The 15431-nt window shown below is 37.9% G+C and overlaps 3 protein-coding genes across 5 annotated transcripts; 2 read left to right on the plus strand and 1 right to left on the minus strand.

Moving 5' to 3' along the window:
- The first annotated feature begins 251 nt into the window (after positions 1-251).
- Positions 252-7338, plus strand: LOC118061629 (histone acetyltransferase GCN5). Of its 3 annotated transcripts, none has more exons than XM_073409471.1 (13): positions 252-1012; positions 1195-1259; positions 1440-1520; positions 2183-2254; positions 2724-2892; positions 3357-3400; positions 3658-3757; positions 4657-4725; positions 4857-4911; positions 5067-5185; positions 6007-6100; positions 6322-6478; positions 6600-6738. In XM_073409471.1, coding segments are annotated over exons 1-13 (1632 nt in total). In that variant the 5' UTR covers positions 252-406; the 3' UTR covers positions 6601-6738. The 3 variants fall into 3 exon arrangements, 2 of the variants coding, with proteins under 2 accessions (XP_073265572.1, XP_034931019.1); XM_035075128.2 differs by lacking the exon at positions 6322-6478 and adding an exon at positions 6834-7338 and having other exon boundaries at positions 253-1012; positions 6600-6741; XR_004689593.2 differs by lacking the exon at positions 6322-6478 and having other exon boundaries at positions 253-1012; positions 5925-6100; positions 6600-6655.
- A 161-nt stretch (positions 7339-7499) lies between these two features.
- Positions 7500-11133, minus strand: LOC118061630 (light-inducible protein CPRF2). Its single transcript, XM_035075130.2, has 6 exons — positions 10557-11133; positions 10385-10478; positions 9500-9710; positions 9023-9098; positions 8808-8933; positions 7500-8276 (listed from the first exon to the last, which is right to left on the minus strand). The coding sequence occupies exons 1-6, from the start codon at positions 10929-10931 to the stop codon at positions 7827-7829; spliced, it is 1332 nt and encodes a 443-aa protein (XP_034931021.1). The 5' UTR covers positions 10932-11133; the 3' UTR covers positions 7500-7826.
- Positions 11134-11799: 666 nt separating this feature from the next.
- Positions 11800-14672, plus strand: LOC118062227 (V-type proton ATPase subunit F). Its single transcript, XM_035075958.2, has 5 exons — positions 11800-12059; positions 12208-12291; positions 12373-12454; positions 13492-13574; positions 14272-14672. The coding sequence occupies exons 2-5, from the start codon at positions 12229-12231 to the stop codon at positions 14434-14436; spliced, it is 393 nt and encodes a 130-aa protein (XP_034931849.1). The 5' UTR covers positions 11800-12059; positions 12208-12228; the 3' UTR covers positions 14437-14672.
- Positions 14673-15431: the final 759 nt, after the last annotated feature.

Here is a 15431-nt window from a genome sequence, read left to right on the forward strand (position 1 = left end):
TTTTTATCGATTAGTTCTCTTATCCTTTTATATTGTTTAAGAAATATAAAAAAATAATCATTGAGCTGGTTTTATCGTGTCGTGGGGGTTAATCCAGACTCCTGGTAACGACGAGTGCATTTATGGTGCTTGGGATACCGGTATAAAATCCAAATTTTCAGGCTAAAGGGAATTTATGGCCCATACCAAAAGCCCACTAAGCAAACGTCGTCGTTCCAAAGAAACCTTTAAAATTGGACATGGTACCTGTATATCAACGTCAAGTGTCCATTCACTACTAACCGTTTTTCTGAAAGTCCGCTGCTCTCACTCTGTCTCCCTCCAAATGCAGAAGTGAAAAAAATCCCTAACTTCTCCACTGCAAACCTGAAAACCTAAATCATCAAATTTGAACCGACTCAACTCTATGGACACTCACTCTCACTTAACTGCACCTAATCGCTCTCGCAGCTCTCAATCTCCGTCTCCTTCGCACTCGGCCTCGGCCTCGGTCTCCGCCTCTGCAACCTCTTCCATCCACAAACGGAAACTCGCTGCGGCTGCGGCGGCGTACGACGACCACTTGCCACCATTTGCTCCGTCTTCTCTCTCCGCAGACACTCGCGACGGCGCTCTCACCTCCAACGACGACCTTGAGAGCATCTCCGCTCGCGGCGCCGACTCTGACTCCGATGACGCTGAAGATTCCGAAACCGTCCTCGACGATGAAGAGGAAGACTTTGACAACGATTCCTCCATGAGAACGTTCACCACAGCCCGCCTCGAGACCACTAACGCCGCTGGCAGCAGCAGCCGGAACACGAAGATCAAAATGGAGAACACGAATGTCAAGATTGAGAATTCTGATAGCGGGAAGGACGGTGGGAACATAGAGACTGGTGCAGTGGGGCCTGCTGCTGCGGGGAGTTCTGGGCCAGGGATTCTGGTGAAGGAGGATTCTGTTAAAATATTTACGGAAAATTTGCAGGCTAGTGGAGCTTATAGCGCGAGAGAAGAGAGTTTGAAGAGAGAGGTATGGTTTATAGTTCTTTGAGATTCTTGACTACCGTGCATATTTCCAAGTTCATTGTTTGCAATTGTTTACTAGTAACTAAATTTAATCTTCTTTTACATGGCCTTTACAAAAAAGAAAACGAAACTATGACTGAGATATTTTATAACGGGACTTGATATTGATTGATTCGAGCGTTTCAGGAGGAAGCAGGAAAACTCAAGTTTGTCTGTTATTCAAATGATGATGTTGATGAGCATATGGTTTGGTACCTTATTCTCTTTTCCTAGACACATATACTTTTTTTTTGCTGGATTCATCTTTTAATTATGAATACTCTTGTGCTATCTTTACTTGTTCATTTCTTGTTTGATGGGGTTTGTTACCTCTGTACAAACTCTAGTTATGGTGAAGATTTTAATGTTTGCCTTTGCCTTTGGTTTTTCAGGCTGATAGGATTGAAGAATATATTTGCGAGGCAATTGCCCAACATGCCCAAGGAGTACATAGTTCGACTTGTGATGGATAGGTAATTCTATGAAATCCTTTAGAAGTGCTTACATTAAACAACTTTTTGTATAAAGTGGGCAGAGATTAGATGACAAGAATCCCTCAACTTCTACTATTTGTTTTCCGTTTCGGGTAAGCTGAGAAAACTTCCAGTTCATTGTGAAGGTAACTACTATTACTCTACGGCCTGCATCAATATTAAGAACCAAAATTGGTTTATTAAAGATATAATCATTTAGATTGACAATGTGTCCAGTAATGGAAATTAATCTGCAATCCCCTCACCTATGTATACAATCACCAGAATTGTATATGGATGCATGTAAGCAGAACCCAATGTCCTTATGTGATACCATTTTGGAGAGTTGTGCTTGATAGTTTATGTTAATGTCAAAACATTGAACTACTTCCATGTCCTTGAATACAGACATCTAGGGTGTTATTGTATAATTATGATCACTCATGCAACTTGTGGGGAAGGGCCCAATACCATTTTTTTTTCATTGTTGAATCATTCTCGAAACTCCCCTTATGCTAGCTTAGGTTAGGATTGCTGGTCCCAAGCCCTGATTGAGGGTTGTGGTAGGTTGACAGCCAGCTTAAACCTTGTCATCTTTATGATATGGATCATTTTGATATGGCACAAAAGTGTTCATGTATGTTTTTCAATACAACATGCAGAAGCCACAAATCTGTGATGATTATTAGACGCAATCAGGTGGTTGGTGGTATCACTTATCGTCCATATGTCAGGTTAGGCTCAAATTCGTATTATTCATGTTGTTTTTTACTCATTCCAACTTCAAGCGCACTGTTGTATTATTATATATTCTTAGGTGGAGTAGAACTTACGAGCTTAATTAGGATACTTTCCCTGACTGACTTGGGAAAAGGCGAGGGTCATCTGTTGCTTTTTAGCATTTTGTTTGAACTGCAATCATAATTTTGTAAGATGAATGAATGATTAATTGATCCTGTTAAGTTGGTATAATGAGAAGCAAATGATTGGAGTTTGGTTTTGTCCATGTCACCATAGCGCTCAGCTTAAATAATTGAATATGGATTGCATATTTGTATCCTTTCCCTCATGCATCCGTGTAGCAATAACCTATCATTACATGAAAGTATTTTATTTCTTGTTGTTGTGATTTCATCTTTGAAACCTCTTTTATCCTAATGCCGCTGGTTACCTTAGTAACACCTTTTTCCTTCCCAACCACAGTCAGAGGTTTGGGGAGATAGCTTTTTGTGCAATCACCGCAGATGAACAAGTAAAAGGTTATGGCACAAGATTGATGAATCACTTAAAGCAGCATGCACGTGATGTTGATGGGTTAACACATTTTCTGACGTATGCTGACAATAATGCTGTTGGTTATTTTATCAAGCAGGTGGGCTTTCTATTTCTGGCATAAGTCTTTTGCTGTGGTGATTTATTGTTTGTTTCAACCTGGACTTGCAATACCCTGTTGATTTATAAGATATGCCCAATATCCTCCCTGTTTATTTTTTGTTATGAAAGCTGAATCAGTAACAAATACTGTTTAGATAGTAGCTAATTTCTAGTTAAACCTTCTTCTTCAATGGAAATGCAAGATTTGATAGTGTTGGCCCTTGTCTTGAGTTCTGTAACTTTCACAATTCATTTTTTTCATGAACTGCTTATTTGTTAGATGTTACTATCTAATTGTTCAGTTTGATCTATGGAAGCAGCTGTGTTATAATATGTGTCAATCTCATTCTTGATGTTCTGCACACTTATTACTCGAATGTTACTTCTGATAGTTTTGTTGCCATACCCTTCTGAAATACATCTGTTTCCTTTTTAATGTTGTGTTCCTTTATTGACATGTAGGGTTTCACAAAAGAAATTTACTTGGAGAAAGATCGATGGCAAGGGTATTGTTAATTTACAAAGTCCAGTATTATTAAGAAAAATGAAGGGGAAGGGATTGGATAAAGGCAGGGCTTCAAGTATATTTCTGCTTTGTATTATTTTACTGAAATTGTGGTTTGAGAGAGGGGGGGATGTTAAAATGAAGAAGTTTCAAGCTCATCACACAGACTTGTTTTTTCCCCTTTGTTAGCCTTGTTGGGTGTATCCCATCCTTTTAGCTATCACTGTCCCTCTGTTTATGAATTCATTTGAATTCCAGGTATATTAAAGACTATGATGGAGGTATCTTAATGGAATGCAAGATTGATCAAAAACTTCCTTACACTGACTTATCAACCATGATTCGTCGTCAGAGACAGGTGAGATGATAGTCTACTTGGTCAATGTTTTCTTTGTGAAATAATGTAGTTAGATCATAATATTTGGAAGTCAGTACCTGGAACATGAATTACGATAAATGGTCAAACAATCCATTTGAGCAGTATATCTTCTTTTTCTAAATGCTAAGCTTGTTGGGCCTTCTTTGTTTAAAGTAAGCAATCTGACTATGTTGCCTCTGATTCAGAAGCTTCGTCAATTTCTATAATTCATTCCAAAACTTTATAATAAGGACATGTGTCCTGAAGTTACATCTAAAATTGAATTATTGGATCGAGATTACTAGGTGATTTCTTGATACCGTGAAAGCCAGTATGTCTATACTATGCTTCTGAAACGGACGCACTAATTCTAGTAGGAGACCATTTCAATATGTTTTACGTGTAAAGATCACAATCTTTTGCTTCCATTGATCCTGATAGGTTTTTCTTATATTATAATCATATACTTCTTACATCTTAACTTCAAAGATTTTTATCATACGACCTTGAGAAATACTGCCCTGTTTTCTTGTTCCTAAACCAAAGCTTCTCGGGATGTTGAGTGAATACATTTATAGACTGTAATTAGTTGGATTTATCATAGCTGCGCTGCCTATTCTGGAAACTTAGATTTTTCCTGTACATGTCTTTCAAGAGGTTCTTTAATCAAGAACTTGTTGAGTAGAACACCAATAGTATCTTTCTATCATATTGTAGGTTTCTCCCATGTGGCTTCCTGTCAGACTTGCTGTGCTGCCAGTCTGCCATGGACCTTTTAGATCACTACTCCACTCCATATGTATCACCTACAGTACTAATTTCTGTGTGCAAGTTCAGAATTTATTATCCTGATGATTCTCCCTGCACTTTCAGTAATCTTTTTTTTTTTATGATGATAGGCAATTGATGAAAAGATAAGAGAGCTATCCAATTGTCATATAATCTATCCTGGAATTGATTTTCTAAAGGTATGTGCCATCAGCAATCTACTGCTTCTTATCGTATAACTTGATAGGTTCCTTTTCTAGATTGTACGCGATTTCTATCTAGCAGTACAGTTTAGTGATTAAAATTATACCGTGTACTAATTTTCATTCAGAAAGAAGCTGGTATTCCCAAGAAAATCATCAAAGTCGAGGATATTCCTGGCTTGAGTATGTTTTTGAACTTGGCTTATTGACTTCTTATTAATTTTGAACTCTCTTTTGCCACACTTGGTACATACCTTTTGAAAATTATATGATATAATTATAATTGAAAGTTTGGAATGTTGAGAATGAGATTTTTTTTTTTTTTAATGTGGTAATAGGGGAGGCTGGCTGGACTTCTGATCAATGGGGCCATTCACGTTTCAGAACATTAAACTCTGCTACGGATAGTGCCACAAATCAAAAACATTTGACTGCATTTATGCGCTCACTTTTAAAGGCAAGTCCCAAAATACTTCTCTTCTCTTTATCATTTTCATCTTGTTTTGAGATTTCTTTCAGACACTGATTTCTGTCACAATGGCAGCCATTCATGAAACTTCCAGAAATCTTTAATGGTCACCATATTTTGTTGCAAAATGAACAGAATAATGCTAGGATAGTGTTGCCATGACATGGTTGCAATGGAAATGCTTGTGGCTGAAATTGCCCTGATTGAAACTTTGATATCCTCGAGTTGAGAATGTGTGTTTGGATGCCTGTGTTTGATGTTGATTTGTTTTATTAAGTTCAAAATCTCAACTCAATATGAAGGTTGTTGTTGCTGTGCCAAATTTATGTGCTTTATTTTGTTGCCGTCTTGTTATCTAAAAAGTAAGACATACTGTTGGTAATAGTATTCAAATGATCAACAATGGAACAATTAACTACTTTTTTAGTTAGAGATCAAAATCTGATAGAATCTTGTCAATGACATAAAGATCCTGTGGACTGGGAAACTATTGTGCTGCTTTTATCATAGAAGACTTGTCAAGCACTTTATAGTTGTTCTATATTAATTGTTTTTTGCTCCTCATAATGTTGTACTTGATCTTCTAATCACTTTATAGTTGCAATTTCATGCAAAATAGTGATTTTTCTACTACTGTTAATATTCTTTGGATTTTCAAATCTGCCAATCCTTAATGCATTGGATTTGCAATATTTTTCGCTCATATTTATGCGTTCTCCTTTTTCAGTGTTTGAAAATCACTAGAACAGTGATTCTCCTGCCTATGTCATATTCATTGGATTCTTACTGCATGGATTTTGTGTTAGCAGTCAATGCATGACCATGTGGATGCTTGGCCATTTAAGGAACCAGTTGATGCTCGTGATGTCCCTGATTATTATGACATCATCAAGGATCCCATGGGTAAGATATCAAATTTTTCAGTTTCATTCTTGCAAGGTATTTCTTGTGATGATTCTCTGATTGACAGGCATGTATACTGTTAAAATAATACATGTATAGTGTCTTCATGCTTGTTATGCTATAAAAAATATCTAGAAGCATGGGTCACAACTGTAACAGAACCAAATTGTTGAAGCTCAGTCACGAAGATAATTAAGAACTGTAATATTTTCTGTTTTAAGCGTGTAGAACTCAGTTGAAGTTTCATTCTGGTGACCATTGTCTGGTACTTGAGTTGATCTATATGGGAAAGTACAGCTCTGCTCGTAGCATTTTGATAACATCGGATAATTGGCTAGAGTGTTTGAATCTCTGTTTTGGAATTTACTGCATAATTTGGTATGAAAAAATAATATCTTCTTATTCCTACCTGTTATTGAGAATTTCACAAAACGAAAAAAGACATGCTAAAATTGGATCATATGTACGATTCTGTTATGGTTATCTACTGTGCCTGCAGATCTGAAGACGATGTCAAAACGGGTAGAGTCAGAACAATACTATGTAACACTTGAGATGTTCATTGCTGATGTTAAGAGGATGTGTGCCAATGCACGGACATACAACTCACCTGATACCATTTATTATAAGTGTGCAACCAGGCATGCTCATACACTTGTGCTCTCTGTTTTATCCCCCCCCCCCCCCCTCAATTCCTGGTTCCAATTTTATTATATTTACTTTCATTATGCAGGCTGGAAGCCCATTTTCAAAGCAAAGTTCAGTCAGGCATCCAATCTGGTACAAAAATTCTGCCATGACGTGCTCAATGAACAGTTCTTAGGAGATCAATATTCACTAAATTTAGCCTACGCATTGCGTGGATTGCAACGAGCACCCTTCTGTGGTTCATTATGCGTCTTTTTCATAGTGCATGTTTTGATGCGAAATCATGCTAAAATTTAGTTTCATTTTTTCCTTCTCTTTTTCAAATTTTGACGGTCCTTTCAAAATGCCACCTGTTCTAGCATATTGCCAGAGGAGATTTGGAAGAGTGGGTTTGCCTTTGGCAGTTGTCGGGTTCTTGAACTGCAAGAGGAACCAGTTATTTTCTAGAGCCTTTGTTTGGATGGTCACAACTTTTAACCAAGTTTGGCGGGCGTGCATCCATCAATGGTGGGCCTTTTGATAGTTCATTTGGACCATTGCTGCAATTTTTCAGGGATGACAATGATGATGTTACCATATTTTTAGTGTTCTATCCTATCTTTTCTACTAAATAACAATATACCACCTGGAAGCTGATTTTTTTTAACCCAGAGCCGGCTCCACTATTTGTGATGAAGCCAGTTGATGAAGGGGAACTTGAAATCCACTTTCGGGTGGGAAAGCGAGGAAATTAGGAACTGCTACACTTGCATGAGGAAAATGAGTTTTAATGCCTTCATGAAATGTCTTCCATCTTTAAAATCTAACATGCAAGGATAATTACAGCGGTCCCTTGAATGGAGATCGTTTTAAGCAATGCTCCTATTGACACCCTGTGTTGCATAGACATGTCCCGCGTCTAGATGAAAAAAATAAAATAAGATGATCTACTAGTAGAAAAGGTTTATTTGTAAACTATAAGCAGAAAACCCAGCATGTCTTAGAAGTTAGAATTATTCCAACTCGTGTTTGTACCCGAGATAAACTTTGCATGCCCCATTTCCAAAAAACCACCAGAATGGAAGGGGCAAAACCCGATTCATTTCCTTTTGCCATCCTTCCCGAACACACGAGTAGGCCCCAAGTCACACATAGGCACGGCCCCAGCAGGAACGCCAGTAGCACCAACCTGCTTTTGCACCTGTTGAGTGGAAGGCATGGCACCCGGACTTCGGCCACCAGCTGTGAGTTTCATTCTAGCCATTCCACCATTATTACTGGTTCCATTGTCAGTTTGTGGATTTGTGGCAAGAGGAGCTAAGTTGTCAGGGAAGCTGTTGTTTAGTCTTTGGAGATGTGGAGCAGCAGAGGTAATGCCATGAACTGGCTGGTGAAAGAATTGGTGGGGGTTTATTGGTACAGCTACATCAGTAGATGCATCCACCTGGCCACCAACAAATGGCATCCCAGGGCTAGGCACGTTAAACCCTGCTAGAAGCATCGGGTTCAAACCTGTCACTCGTTTAACTTGTTCTTCGACCATCTTCACCTGGAAAGTTAAATAAAATAGCTGTGCCCCTGAGAGATTTGGTAAATTTCTTCAACGGAGTAAATCAGAGCAGCTCATGGTAACAAATGTAATAAATAGAGCTGTTTTAAGACTAGGACACCAATGCACTTCACGCATGACTAACAAACTGGCATCTAATAGCAACACCGGAAACAAAGCACATGCAAATCGCTTGTTCTGACCTTGTAAAAAGTGTTGCTATGACTCTTGAACTTTGTAGGAGGGCATACTCTGACAAGTTTTACCCGATGTAGTTTGTCACCCCACACATGCAAAACTATTTCGTGTGCTCTGCATGGAGACAGAAGTTTCCATGGTGTGATGTAGCACCCACAGGCACAATTACTTTCTATGAGACATCCTATGATGCATGTTTGATGATTTTGTAAGGATTTCATTTTCTCAAACATCATGATCTTGTAGCATAGAGTCTGAAAGTGGATTGCTAAGCGATTTCAAACAACAACAGGAATCCTCAAAGCAGCTAAATAGGTGAAGCAAATGACTTACCTTTGCCCTTAAGGTTTCAATATCAGCCTTCAAAATTCTATTATCAACAGAAGCAGCATCACACTTTTGATTTACATCAGTGAAGCGTGATAGCAGAGAAGAGCGTTCATCCCTTAGTTGACCAACCTTTAGGATATCATATAAATAGACTCAGTTTTTAATAAAGAATCATAATCTAAAAGGCAAAGGAGTGCCACAGAAGAGTATTGGGCAACCTGTGTTTCACGTTCATTCAGCTGTGCTTGTTTTCTTCTTCTAGAGCGTCTAGCTGACTCTCGATTCGACTGCATCCTGAGTCATTTTCAAGATATCAACAGTGTTTGGTGAAAGTCCTTCCTTTTTGAGACAATAATAAACTTGCATGCAGTGAGAATTTGTTTATCCCAAAACTTAGAGACAGATTCCTCCTCCCACCCCAAAATCCCCCAGGGAGGCAGTTAGGTCGGGTTTAGTGAGGCTGTCTCTGATTTTATTAGAAAGCATTGACAATTATTCTGCTCCCGTCCTAAAACAAAGTTTGATTCACCAATAACTCAAGCACTAATGTGTGAATCCCTCAAAATAATATTTGCCCGTATAAATGCAAAACAAAGGGAGAAGTGGGAGGCATATGAGCAAAGAATACAAGGTCAATAAATTGTCCTTGGAACCTCTTATAGACCAAGCAAGAATATTAATAAATAAGAAGATACCTCCTCACGCGTTTTGCATCAGTAGGATCCCTATTTTCATTGGTTCCTGTGTCTCCTTCAAGATCATCATCATCTGAATCTTCTCTTGATGACCCACTGGTTGTTTGCCTGGTTTGGACCTCTTGTTTTTTCTGTGCAGTGGGTAAAGCTGGAATGCCAGGTGAACCACCATCTGCCCCAATTTGTGCCATTGAGATGCCATGACCAGTGCCTATAATGGTTAAAAGTCAAACAAGATATTGCCGCGACCTGAATTTCGGAGGAATGAAAAGAAAAATGAAGCATGAAATCGCTCTGGGTGCAATTCAGAGATTTGCAGAAATTAAAACACATATCTTGCATAAGATGAGAGCGCCACATACAACAATTCTAATTTATATGACTTCGTGGAAATTAGGTGAAGAACAGTTAAGAATACAAGGGCACAAACAAGGAAGAAAGTGAACAGAGAGAGAAAGGCATATCGCAACTTTGATCAAGTTATCTGATAAATGTATATCGCACAAATCAGGGGGTTTTGTGGATGCAATATAAGGTGTGTTCTATTCTAGTTTCTGAGCTTATGTAGTTAGCAAGACGCCCTTCAAGTGCGAGGAACTTGATTCCAACTACATGCTTATCTCCTACGGGTGCATACCATATCCGCCAAAACACAAATAGCTCAAACAATTCTCACCAGTCAAGTATGTTACAATCCAAGGGGCTTTTTTGCCGCAATCAATTAAAATTAAGCGTATGTATTATCTTTGAAAGAATATTATTAACAGTTGTTGCTGTTCTTTTCTTTTTTAAAAATTATCAGTTGAGCAGTATTTATTACAAACGTCCTCAGTGCAATCAGCAATTGAGATAAACAATTCAAGAAGATGCAGGCAAAAATCTTACGAAAAGCTTGCGTTCCCAAAGAAACATTTCTAGCAGCTAGCCTTTGATCTTCCAGTAACGAAGAGAAATCTTCCGGCTTTATAACATCGGATTCCTGCAGTTTTTTTCAGTAAATTACCAATCAAAAACACATGTAAAGCATGCGCACACAATTCAATCAGTATGCATATACCCTAGACATGGCCACGGCAGTACAAGCGCGATCGAGCTTCGACTTGAGAAAAGCGCGGTACTCATCGGAATCAATCGGGTTCGTTAGATTGCGACCCAACGGCTGCGGATGAGGATTTGGATGCTTTGTGATCTCCACCACCTCATCCTCACCATTCTCAGGAGGTATCGATGACGTGGACGATTGAGAGAGCGCCGAAGGAGCGGCGATGTTGGCATCGCTGGATACGGAGGCCGCGGAGACTTCTAGTAGAAACTTCTCTAGCGCCCATTCCGATTCGCTTCTATTCATCGCCGGAGCTGTTGATGGTGGAGACGGAGGAGGAGACGGCCAGAAGGGGCCGGAGAAATCGTCGACTGAGAACACACTGTTCATTGTTTGTTCTTTTCTTCCTTCTGTGCTGATCCTGTCTCGAGATTTTTTTGTGCGCGTAAACTTATTCTCTCTTTTACTTATCGTAGGGGTTCATTGATACCACCAGAAACAGCCAGGAAATCATCATCACATGATGAATTTTTAGATATTATAATTGGCCATGATCAATTTCTTAAAGCTAATCTATGCTGAATAATACACACACACACACACACACATATATATATATATGAAAAATATATATTATAAATCTAATATTTTAAAGTTTAAGACAAGCTTATTATACTGTAATGTTTAATTACTGTTTAAGAATTAAAAAAAATATACATTATACTCATTTTACATTAAAAAATATAAAAATTTATTTTTATCTATTCAATCAAAACAGTCCTCATTATCTTTATTTCTTTTGTTATAAAATAAAGTATCATCATTTTAAAAAAATAACTCTAAACTTAGTTTTAAACCTCAAGTTAAATATTTTTTATTATTTAACGAATATTTATTCATTTAAGTATTATTTAATATCATTTAGAAATTTTATTTTATGTGTATATCTTCAAATTAAAAAAAAAAAAAGAACTTGGTTGCTTTGAAATTTTTTATTGAAAAAAAAAATTAATTGCTTGTTATGAAAAATTCTTACAACCGCTTATTTTTTGCAGTTTTAGGGGTGTTTGGCCATGCTTCAACTAAGATTTTTAAAAAATTTAAATATTTTTTATTTCAAATTATAATTTTTTATTTTAAAATTTTTTTAATATATTTTTAAATTAAAAAATACTTTAAATAAAAACTGCAACCAAATAATTTATCCCAAACGCCACTTTAAACGTTACCACATGATCCGTGCGTGTTAAAAGGCAACGGTTGCTGAAAAGAAAACTTGCTAGTACGGAGCACCTTGAAGCCACGACGCCGTTTACTAAAAACAGCGAGAACGGGTGGTGAGCTGTATCGAGTACTAGCATAATACGGTGCGTGGGATAGCATCTTCTCGCTTGTTGACATCTTAATTCCAGATTCAGACCATAATTTCCTGCTCTCTCTCTCTCTCTCGAATATCGCGATCCATTCCATTCGATTCAAGAAAACCGCCCTGACTCGAAGAATAATCCAAATCCAGAGGTACTAGATTTAATTGACAAAGCGGTTCTCACTGTCTTATGATGTTTTTTATTTTATTTTATTTAATAATAGAGTATGTTTGGTTGCTGAATTATGATTAATGATAATGGATCTTTCCTCTGCATCTTTTTTACTGTTTTTTTTGTAGTTGCATTATCATTCATCATAAATGGCAAACAGAGCTCAAATCGCGACCAACAACTCTGCACTCATTGCAATGATTGCCGATGAGGTAAGAGAGGATTCATCGATTTCCTTTGCAGGAAAAAAGAGAGAGATGTTTAACAAATTCAAGTATGTTAATTTGATGTAGGACACGATTGTTGGACTTTTGATGGCTGGAGTGGGTAATGTTGATTTGCGGAGAAAGACGAATTACCTCATCGTGGATTCCAGTATGTTCTTGAAATTTGAATGCCTTTTTCGCTTTCGATGCATCTTTATCTGAACATGGGTTATGCCAATCTCGAGTTTCATGGTTAACTATTTTCTTTGGTGCTTTCTGTATTGATTTGGATATCCCATTTGAAATTTAATCCAAATATATGGATAAGCACATGGGGGGTTGCTTGACTAAAAGATGAAGTACAAAACCACATAGAATTTCTGATTCATCATCTGGCAAGGAGAAGCACTGGATTTCAAAATTTAAATGTTTGAGCAATACCATGTTTCTAGGATTTTGTTGTGGTTGATGCAACTCTTTGAGGGAATCCATCTATGTGGTTGAATGTAACTATATCATCATATACTTGTCACATAAATGTCAGGGTATTCTTTTAAAAGTTTGGTTTCTTCATGGTGAATTATTAAAACTGATGTCAAAGTCATATCCTTCTGCTTTGTTTCCTCTTCTACCTTTTGTTTTGGTTCTAATTTTATTCAAAGTGATTCTTCTTCCATATCACATTACTCCTCCATCCCCAACACCCTTCCCCCACCCCCCCCAAAAAAAAAAAAAAAGGAGGACCACCGTAAAACCCAATTTTTGATTATGAACTCCGCAGGGATGCTTATCATAACCAGTTGCTAAAAGGATGGGAAAGGGGCAATATGAAAGCCTGTGGTTAATCATAGGTTAAACATAAAATTGTCACGTCCCTGATACAGGAAAGTCCATCATGTCTAAATGAATTGTCCTCTGCAGCTCACTCTTCAATCTCCAAGTTAATGCTTTACTTTATATGTCATTCTTGGAATGAAAGGGCTTACCGTTTACAAAAGAACTTTGATTTTATAATGTTTGGTTTGATTGCCATAATGCCTGGGATCCTCTTCCAAGGCTGGAACATTTATTGACAGGTTCTAAATTCAGATTTTCTCTCTTTCCTTAACCCATCAAATAGAGAGTTGTGTTCAGTGTGGATATTCTTTTCAAAAATGCTAATGCTATTGTCCTTCGCTTATGAAAATGTTTCATTATGCTTCTTAGAAACAACTGTTAAACAAATTGAAGATGCATTTAAAGAGTTCACGACAAGGGAGGATATAGCCATAGTGTTGATAAGTCAATATGTAAGTTGTTTCTTGAACTCGTGGTCATTTTAATTAATTTATCATGATTTTGTACAGATGCATGCTCATTATATTGTTTTTTATTGAATACTTGTCACCTTTAACATTTAACTACTCATTAGTTGAAAAGATGCTCCAGTCTTTTGCATTTGAAGCATAAGTGTCGCACAATAGCTCTTTCTTTCTTTCCTGCTCTGGCTCAATGTTAATGGAAGCAATAGTCTTTCAAAGCCATATTTTCCAGTTATGATGCATAGAGGAACCGTAAGTCTGTGACAATTGTCAAGGACTACATTGATTAAATTGTTAGTGCTAATCTGGTATTAGGTTGGAGCAGTTACGTCTTCACATGTGTGAATATTTGGATGCTTAAAGAACACAAATGAAATTTTGATCAAATATGCAATACCCTGTTTGGGGTGGTGCTATAATGAATAGCTCACTTAGTTCCACATCTGTTCTGGACACCGCACCATTGTAGATTCAGCATTGCTCTAGTGCATGGTCTGTGACTTCTGTCTGCTTTTCAATTTCACTGCTCTTTACCCCCTTCGTTGAATTAGTTATTTGATCTCTCTCTCTCTCTCTCTCTCTATCACACACACACACACAAAAATTCAGCATTTTTTTCCCTTGCACTTGATTTGCTTTGGGAATTTTTAATTAAAAGGTAACCTTTTCATCCTCTGTTTTTCAGGTTGCAAACATGATAAGATTTTTGGTCGATAGCTACAACAAGCCAGTTCCAGCAATTTTGGAGATTCCTTCGAAAGACCATCCTTATGACCCAACACAGGATTCAGTTCTTTCAAGAGTGAAGTACCTCTTTTCTGCGGAATCAGTGGCATCTGGAAGGCGTTGAGCAGAGACATGAAGCTTATGCTCATTGTTTGTTCAGTGCTTTATCGTCCTCCCCCAGCTGTATATTGTGGAATGGCTCTCTTTTACTTCTTGATCTAGTCGCTTCTCTTCCTGTTTTGATCAGTATATTGTAATTGCAATTTGGGGGTGTTTTGATGGAATACTTAGAATAAATCATTCTTAGGAGTGACATGGAACAGCTTTGATTATGCTACATGATTGAATCCCTTTGTTTAATGCTCTTCACCTCACGGTATGTTGTGGCAAACCCAGACTGAAATGACTTGAAATACAAGTACTTGCAAGCAGTTGGTATCTGTTGGCCCTTTTGTGACCCTTGCAAAGTTTGCAGCTAGTCTTTCGTAGTTGAGACTTGCCACGTCGGATTTCGTAAGGTGACACCAACTCTTGGTTTGGTGGGGGCTATCTTGTTTTCTTTCAGGAAAGACCCCAAACTTTGAGCCAAAAAGTGTGGTCGCAAGCAGACAAGCTTTGCTAGTTCGGAGCGTCGTGACTCGACTTAACTAGTCCTGAACAAAATGCCTATATTTTATAACCAGCGTCTGTATCAGTCCTATCAACCGAGGACCCGGCTAGTTAGCTATCCAACTGTACATCCATTTCCTTGTATACCATGACACACCTAAACCTGACTTCTGGAATAATACTATTGCTCGGAATTGATACTATTGCTCGGAATTGATGTCAAACCGAAATGTGATGTTCTGAACTTTTGATGGCATGAATTGATGAACTTCCTTCCAAAAGAGATTTCATGGGATGAAGCTGAATGTTTCGCCCTCTTTGTTAGGCTCTTTCTGCCTGCACTGACATCAGAGCTCTGGGTGCACAGGTCTTCTAAGCACACGCTTATGCTAGAAGAATGAAATGAGCTTAGATGGATTGTAATGGAGGAATGGAAATGTTGAAGAGGCAGTTTGAAATGTAGATCAATCCTACGATCAATTCTAATCTGCGCCGCTACATTCTTACGCT

This window comes from Populus alba, chromosome 5 (genome assembly GCF_005239225.2).
Source record: "Populus alba chromosome 5, ASM523922v2, whole genome shotgun sequence".
Lineage (NCBI taxonomy): Eukaryota > Viridiplantae > Streptophyta > Magnoliopsida > Malpighiales > Salicaceae > Populus > Populus alba.

Bases quoted from the DNA above. Each gene is read 5' to 3' on its own strand.
- LOC118061629 (XM_035075128.2), top strand. From the start codon at position 407: ATGGACACTCACTCTCACTTAACTGCACCTAATCGCTCTCGCAGCTCT. The intron at 1,521-2,182 runs GTAATTCTATGA...TACAACATGCAG, and splicing joins GTTCGACTTGTGATGGATAG to AAGCCACAAATCTGTGATGA. The intron at 4,912-5,066 runs GTATGTTTTTGA...ATGTGGTAATAG, and splicing joins CGAGGATATTCCTGGCTTGA to GGGAGGCTGGCTGGACTTCT.
- LOC118061630 (XM_035075130.2), bottom strand. From the start codon at position 10,931: ATGAACAGTGTGTTCTCAGTCGACGATTTCTCCGGCCCCTTCTGGCCG. The intron at 9,099-9,499 runs GTATCTTCTTAT...AAAATGACTCAG, and splicing joins GATGCAAAACGCGTGAGGAG to GATGCAGTCGAATCGAGAGT. The intron at 8,277-8,807 runs GTAAGTCATTTG...TTAACTTTCCAG, and splicing joins TTGAAACCTTAAGGGCAAAG to GTGAAGATGGTCGAAGAACA.
- LOC118062227 (XM_035075958.2), top strand. From the start codon at position 12,229: ATGGCAAACAGAGCTCAAATCGCGACCAACAACTCTGCACTCATTGCA. The intron at 12,292-12,372 runs GTAAGAGAGGAT...AATTTGATGTAG, and splicing joins TTGCAATGATTGCCGATGAG to GACACGATTGTTGGACTTTT. The intron at 13,575-14,271 runs GTAAGTTGTTTC...TCTGTTTTTCAG, and splicing joins TAGTGTTGATAAGTCAATAT to GTTGCAAACATGATAAGATT.